Source organism: Epinephelus lanceolatus, chromosome 12 (assembly GCF_041903045.1).
Source record: "Epinephelus lanceolatus isolate andai-2023 chromosome 12, ASM4190304v1, whole genome shotgun sequence".
NCBI lineage: Eukaryota > Metazoa > Chordata > Actinopteri > Perciformes > Serranidae > Epinephelus > Epinephelus lanceolatus.
Window position 1 is genome coordinate 22,710,864 of NC_135745.1, and position 7,057 is coordinate 22,717,920.

Sequence of the window (7,057 nt, forward strand, 5' to 3'; positions counted from 1 at the left end):
CACTTGGACTCAAAAATGAACTGATTAGATTTTGGTGGTCAGAGGTCAAGGTCATTGTCAGCTTGCATCTGTGAGGGAACCATAAGGGAAATTATTTTTAAATTTGGCATAAATGCTCACTCAGACTCAACAATGAACTGATTAGAATTTTGTGATGAAAAGTGAAGATTTTACCTTAAATTGTGGGCAGTATTTTATGTGCACATTTTTATTTTCAAAATGACTAATGTATTAATCAAGGAAATGAGCAGCAGATTAAAAAAAGTTAATTGTCGCCTTAAACATCAAAATTGAACCTTTGGTAAGAAAAAAAAAACTATTTTTTTCACAATCTCATGCAGGGTAGTTTTAAAATGTTTTGGTTGATTGATTGTTTGATCATGTTTGAGTGTCATACATTATGAGCAGTGACAGAAAAGACAAGCAAATAACTACAAATAAACTTTCATTGACTTCTGGCCAAAATACACAGAAGCAGTGGTCAGCCATTAACATCCACTAAAGTCTGCTCATTCTGTTTTTTTTCTGTGACAGCCAAACTGTCACATTTTGATGCTTACAAATTCAACCATCTGTGATTTTATGATTGTATTGATGGACACAGGTATATTTTTTGGCACAGATTTTTGATGTCTAGATTTTTTAACGTCCTCCCTTGCAGTCACTCCTCTCAGGTCTCATTTCAATGGCGGGAGTAATCGGGGTCCTTGAAAGCTTTCACTTACATCAGAGACAGCCGTTTGCTGACTGCAGTTTGGCCTTTCTCGTATGAAATCATTTCCCAGTGTGACGGAGTCAGTGGTAGTTTTTATCGCCCCATCTGTGGCCGACGTCGGGGAGGAAGCGAGTGTTCAGATTGGTGCAGGATAACAGATAGGGAGCCAGTAAATGGAGGCGTTTTCTTTTGGACGGAGTGTCCCTGGGAGCGATTACATGGCAACGATGGAAAATGTCCAAGGACAGCTTGGAAGAGACGATCTCTGGCTGACTGCCTTGTTTTTTTCTCTCTTGTGTTTCTTTTTTATTTCCCACTTTCAGTCTGTGTGTCTGTCCTTCTTGCCCTCTCTCCTCATCTTTGGCTGTTTTTAATGCTCTTTTCTTCATCCCTCTGTTCTTTCATTTCTTTCAACATCTTTGTCTCTTGTTTTTTATCCCTTCTATCGTCCTCATCCATCGTTCCTCCTACTTCTTCTAGTCTTTTTTTTCCATAGTCCTTTTCTCGTCATCTCTCGTGAACACTCTTTTCCCCTCCTTTTTCTGTTACCCTCTAATCTCTTATCCTTGTAGCTCCCTTCTCCTCATCATCGTCCTTTTCCTTCCTGTCTTCCTCCATCACTTTACTTTCTCTTTCTTCTTTATTCTGCCTTATCTTCACTCATTTCCTCTTCTGCTGTCCATCTGTCTTTTTTTCCTCACAATTCTTTTCCTTCTTTTGTTTCTTTTCGTGTGTTTTTTTCCCCAGCCATGCAGTGTTGGTCGCTCATTAGGTGTGTTTGTGAATTCAAAGTATTTCTAAGATTGACATGAAATGTGGTGCAGATTTTGTGATCTACAGGTGATGTAGCCTGACTTTTCATCAGGCTCTAACTAGTTTCAAAATGTCCACTTTCCTACATGTCAGTACATGACAGCATTTAGAAAAAAATTGTCCCCAAATTTTTCACTAATGGTAACACAACATTTCATATGTTAGCATTATTATAGCATGCAAGACATTATTATTGACAGGTAATAAGGGGAGGATGTGTGTGTAACATCCATGTTTCGCCAAAAAAAAAAAACCAACAACAATATCTTTTATTAAATAACTTAAAAGTCTTCACCACATATTGAGCATAGCGTTACAAGCTCAGCTCACATCCTAGCTACATTGGCAGATCTCAACTGCTCTGGCCTGCCTACTGTTGTTGCTTTCTCTGCAAGCTGCTTTGCAACTCGTCTCCACCCCAGCTCCTCCTTTTCATGTTGTGTCTGACTTATCAGTGTCATTTGTGTTTGTCATTGATGCTGCTCTGTTCTGTTCCTGGGGGGTCTTTGCTGCTGCTCTCCCTGCTTTAGGCTTTCCATGTAGGTACATGGAAGGGCAGGGAGGTTTGCATCTCTGCCTCAGGCTTTGCTTGTTTGCACGTGGAAGGGCAGAGAGGTGTGCTCTCACTGCCTTATGGCTTTTGACGCAGGCACGTTGAAGGGCGGAAAGGTGTGCTCTCTTCGCCTTACGCTTTCCACATAGGCCCGAGGAACGGCAGAGGCCCCGGAACAGAGCCATACTGCCAAATATAATTGACTAAAGTGTTGACTGACTGAGTTTGGACAGACATGGATGTAAACTTAATCATAACTGACTGGCGGAGGCTTACAGCTCTGAGGCAGTAATTGTAGTTCTTTAAATAAATGCACCTAAGGAGTCGAAGTTGACTTCTTTCCTTCAGTCTTTTATGGCCACTGGTTTCAAATACCAAAATTTTTCATCACAGCTTTTTATCTTTTTAACAACCAGGAGAATTTTATGTCCAGTTTTGTGTCACTTCACAATTATCATGCAGAAAATTACCCTAATTAATTCTTTAAATGTGGCTATCAGTGATCTAAAATATACAGTTAAAATAAAAAGCATATAAATGAATTGAGTTATAAAAAACAAACCTAAATATCCACTGTGTGTTTTCTCTCTCCAGACCAACTCTCACCATGACCCAGAGGAACCTGACAGGGGGTTGTAATGTGAACTGCGGCTGTAAAATCCACGAGTACGCTCCAGTCTGCGGCTCAGATGGCATCACCTACTTTAACCCCTGCCTAGCCGGCTGCAGCAGTGTGGCCAACGACAGCACCGGGGTGAGCATCAGGGATAGTGGATGACCTGGACTCGTTAAAAAACTTTAAAAAGCTAAAAAAAAAATTTTTTTGATTGTTTTAGATGTCAGTGGAACTAGAGATTGTTAAAAATAAATTGTGATTTCATGTGAGGCTTGAAGTGTTACATACTTATCAATAACTACTCTCCAGATCCGTAACTACTCGGATTGCGCCTGCGTCCAGAGCAGGCAGGTCATCACGCCGTCGTCCAGCGGTCAGGGCAGCAACCAGCTGCAGCTCGTCATTGTCAAGACCTACCTGAATGAGAATGGCTACGCTGTATCGGGGAAGTGCGACCGCACCTGCAGCACCCTCATCCCCTTCCTCATCTTCCTCTTCATCGTCACGCTCATCACTGCCTGCGCCCAGCCCTCCGCCATCATCGTCACACTCAGGTACGACCTTCTAAAACAGTGGATCTCAAACTTTATCCAATAATGTACCCCATGACCAGCGCTAGGGGTGGACGATATGACCCTAAAGTAATATCACAATATTTCAGGGTATTTTTGACGATATTCTTGAAGATATGAGAAATGACAAAAATGATTTCTCATTTCTTTAGTTTGTAAACAACAGTGAGCAGAGTGAGCTTCAGATTCTGTATACAATATTGATAGTTTAATGCTAACATTATTAGCGCCAGCCTATGGCATTTCACATTGCATAAGAGGAGGAAATTTCCTCTGCTCATATGAAGCCAGGATAAATCCCGAAGTATAAATCCCTGAAGGATAAATTACACAAGACTTAAAATGCTATTTTAGTGGAGGCTTTATTGTCTTCAAAATGTATTGTTTCTTATCTGTGAAATGAAAGTGAATAAAAGCTTCGTTTCCACTGAGGGAAATGGTGTCAGCTTCCAGAAACAGTCAGGACGTCTGCGTCACCACAACGTGTAGTTACAATTCTGGGGAGGTGCACGTCATAGGCTCTACGTCGATTCAACACAGAAGTATAAATTCCCTATTACTCGAGGAATCGTTTCAGCCCTAGACTCAGGGTCGCGGCTAGTCTCTTAAAGGGGAGGGGCAGTGGCAAAACCCATGTGACACAGATACAGGAAATGAATCTAAAGTGAGCCGTCTTGGTTTATCAGTGGTCTCTGTTAAGTACAAGTGATTTGGTGGTGACTTAGCAACAATTTAAAAAAGAAAAGACGCAGCAAGCTGTAAAAAGCACTCTGCCTGATCGGGGCCTTACATTCCACTTCCTGTTTGGTTTACATCATCCTCTTTTACCGTGATGTCCCTCAGTGATGACATCTCTGTGCGGTTCTGCAGGTCTGTAGCAGAGCAGGAGAGGCCGTTCGCTCTGGGAATGCAGTTTGTTCTCCTCAGGACTCTCGGTGAGTAAAACCACACGATGAAATAAAACTTCTACTTCCTTTTGTCTTCACACAGTGACAGAAGATTTCTAGTATTTTTTACCAGGTTTGTTTTTGACATGAAAAGACTCCAAATGAAAGGGTTGAGTATCAGCAGTGTTATCTGAGGACTCTTGTAGGAGGAAGAGAGGAGCGTCAGCTAAACGCATTGATTGTAAATGCACTGCACGTTCTGTAACTGCTGACCGTGGAGCTGATTAAGCGCCAGGAAATGAGATGTTGTCTCTTTAATGCCTCAACATCACTGTTCCTCTGAATAAGGAGTAAAGAGCTAAATTGGATTTGATACACAGGGACCTTCAGAAAGCGGCTGTCGGTATGAATCAGTCAGAAAAGAAATACAAACTGGGGATGTGGAGTTTAAAAGACGGGTGCATTAACCAGGCAGGGAGGGGAAATACAAGATGCTTTGCATCATGGGAATTGTAGGATCCAGTGTGTTTGGAGCCAGGATGTGATAGCCAGGATGTGATACCTCATCTGCTACTGTCACTCTGACATTATTTTTTATATGTGTTTCTCACAAGTTAAATAACTTAACTGAAGTGAATTAAACAGGAAGTAGATTTACAGTTTAGATTTAGGATCTGTGGTTATTTCTGTGCTCATGGCTTTTCTCTTGTCGTTTTTTCTCCTCCACCACCTTCCTGTATTTTTACCATTTTCCTCTTCTTCACATCTCTTTTCCTTTCACTCTCTTCTTTGCCTCCTCTTTTCCTTTCCTACTTTACCTTCTCTTGTTTTCTTTTCCTCCCTCCTCACACTTTTCTCTCCTCTTCCCCTGTCATATCGTCTCTCCTCCTCATCTTCCTTCCTTTTCTCTCATCTTTTCCCTCTCCTTTTTGCCTCCTCTTTTCCTTTCCTACTTTGCCCTCTCTTGTTTCCTTTTCCTCCCTCCTCACTTTTGTCTCTCCTCTTCCCGTCATGTCTTCTCTCATCTCACGTCCTTTCCTTTCCATCTCTGTCTTTTTACTCTCTTCTTTACCCACTCTTTTCCTTTCCTGCTTTACCTTTTCTTCTGTCTTTTCCCTCCCTCCTCTTCCTGTCATTTCTCCTCGCCTCCTCTCATCTCTCTTCCTTTCCTCCTGTCTTTTCCCTCTCTTCTTTGTCTCTAATTTTCCTTGCCTACTTTACCTTCTCTTGTTTCCTTTTCCTCCCTCCTCACTCCTTTCTCTCCCCATCCTCTGTCATCATGTCTTCTCTCCTCTCATCTCCCTTCCTTTCCTCCTGTCCTTTCCCTCTCTTCTTCTTTTCCCTCCTCACTCTTTTCTCTCCTCTTCCTGTCGTGTCTCCTCTCCTCCTCTCATCTCTTCTATTCCTCCCCTGTATTTTCCCTCTCTTCTTTACCTACTCTTTTCCTTCTCTTGTTTCTTTTTCCTCTCTCCTCGCTCTTTCCTTCTCTGATCTTCCTTCCTTTCCTCTCCTGTCTTTCCCCTCTCCTCTCCACTCAGCCTACATCCCGACGCCCATTTACTTCGGCGCCGTCATCGACACCACCTGCATGTTGTGGCAGCAGGACTGCGGCATCCACGGCTCCTGCTGGGAGTATGACGTCACCTCCCTGCGCTTCGTCTACTTCGGCCTGGCCGCCAGCCTCAAGTTCTTCGGCTTCCTCTTCATCTTCCTCACCTGGTACTCCATCAAGTACAAGGAGGAGCGAGTGGAGCGCTGGCTCAAGCGCCACCTGTCACCCGTCGACACCGTGGGCAGCCTTGTCTGCCACCCGGGCGGCCACAAGGGCCACGCCCGCACCCGCTCCTGCCCCGTCAACATCCCTCGAACCGACCCCAACGGTCTGCCAGCTAATGCACCACCACGTGCCGGCCCCCTCAACCGCGGCGTCAGCACCCAGAGTTGCCCCGGTAATGAGCTTAAAGCAATAACTCCTCCCCCTGCAGCCACGCCATCACCTGCAGTGCCCCCCGCCCCCGCCCAGGCCCATTCGCTGGAACATGTTTCAGTCCGAGTCTGAGTTTCGGGAAGGGCGAGGGTGACAAGGCAGGTCCCACCCACTCTGACGTTTTATTCTAAAATCCAGCTGAGTGGATTTTAGCCGCTGTCAAAGGCACCAATCATCAGGTCCTGCTCTCATCTCATAACTCCGGCTGGTAAAAACTCAAAGTGGCTTTTACGTTTTGTCTGCACCACCAACCATCAGCTGGAGGACCTGATTCATTCAGCAGCTCCAGACCTGTGGTCGAATGATGGAGAGTTGGACTAATTTGGGGACCAACCAGCCCGGAGTCCCTCTGACACAAAAAATCTGCTTGGTCGGTGAAAACGTTGAAAGCAGCCGGGTGTTTTCTTTGCGATCCATCGGCCGGTGCAGGTGGACAAAAGCTTAGCTCCCCCACTTTGGAGGGAGGAGAGTTCATCACTCAACCTAACCCCAACACCCCCCCCCTCACCTCGGCAATATGTGCCTTCTGTCACCACTGTCGTCACATGTACAGTATACGTGCAGACACACTGACACGGTGGACATCCCTCAGACAGACTGTGGTCACCCTGTAGGAATAAGAGTCACCTGAACAGATACCTCAGCTTCGCCAATCCTCCTGCTTCCCCCTCGCCTCACGTCTGCGTGCTTCTTCTTATCTGCATTTGTGTTTTTATTTCCTTCACCGTCGTGTGTGGATTTTTGTTTTTGCATATCAGCGCTCTCACGGAACAAGAAAAAAAAACCTACAGAAATGTGATACACTGCAATTAAGTGTTAAGAACTGGAAACCGATGGCATGGTGCTATGTGAAAAACAATGTTTAGTGTCCATTTTTTTGTTCTTTTTGGTCATTTTGTTTTTTAGGGTTAAAA

At 44.4% G+C, this 7,057-nt stretch overlaps 1 protein-coding gene across 2 annotated transcripts in view; it reads left to right on the forward strand.

The window, feature by feature from the left end:
• LOC117271905 (solute carrier organic anion transporter family member 5A1-like) overlaps positions 1–6,659 on the forward strand; it is a 54,821-nt gene extending 48,162 nt beyond the window's left edge. For both annotated transcript variants that reach the window (XM_078173111.1, XM_033650445.2), the window contains 4 exons: positions 2,676–2,835; positions 3,007–3,251; positions 4,140–4,204; positions 5,695–6,659. In XM_078173111.1, the coding sequence (XP_078029237.1) occupies positions 2,676–2,835; positions 3,007–3,251; positions 4,140–4,204; positions 5,695–6,215 (991 nt within the window). In that variant the 3' untranslated portion in view covers positions 6,216–6,659. The remainder of the gene's footprint in view (positions 1–2,675; positions 2,836–3,006; positions 3,252–4,139; positions 4,205–5,694) is intronic.
• The last annotated feature ends 398 nt before the right edge of the window (positions 6,660–7,057 follow it).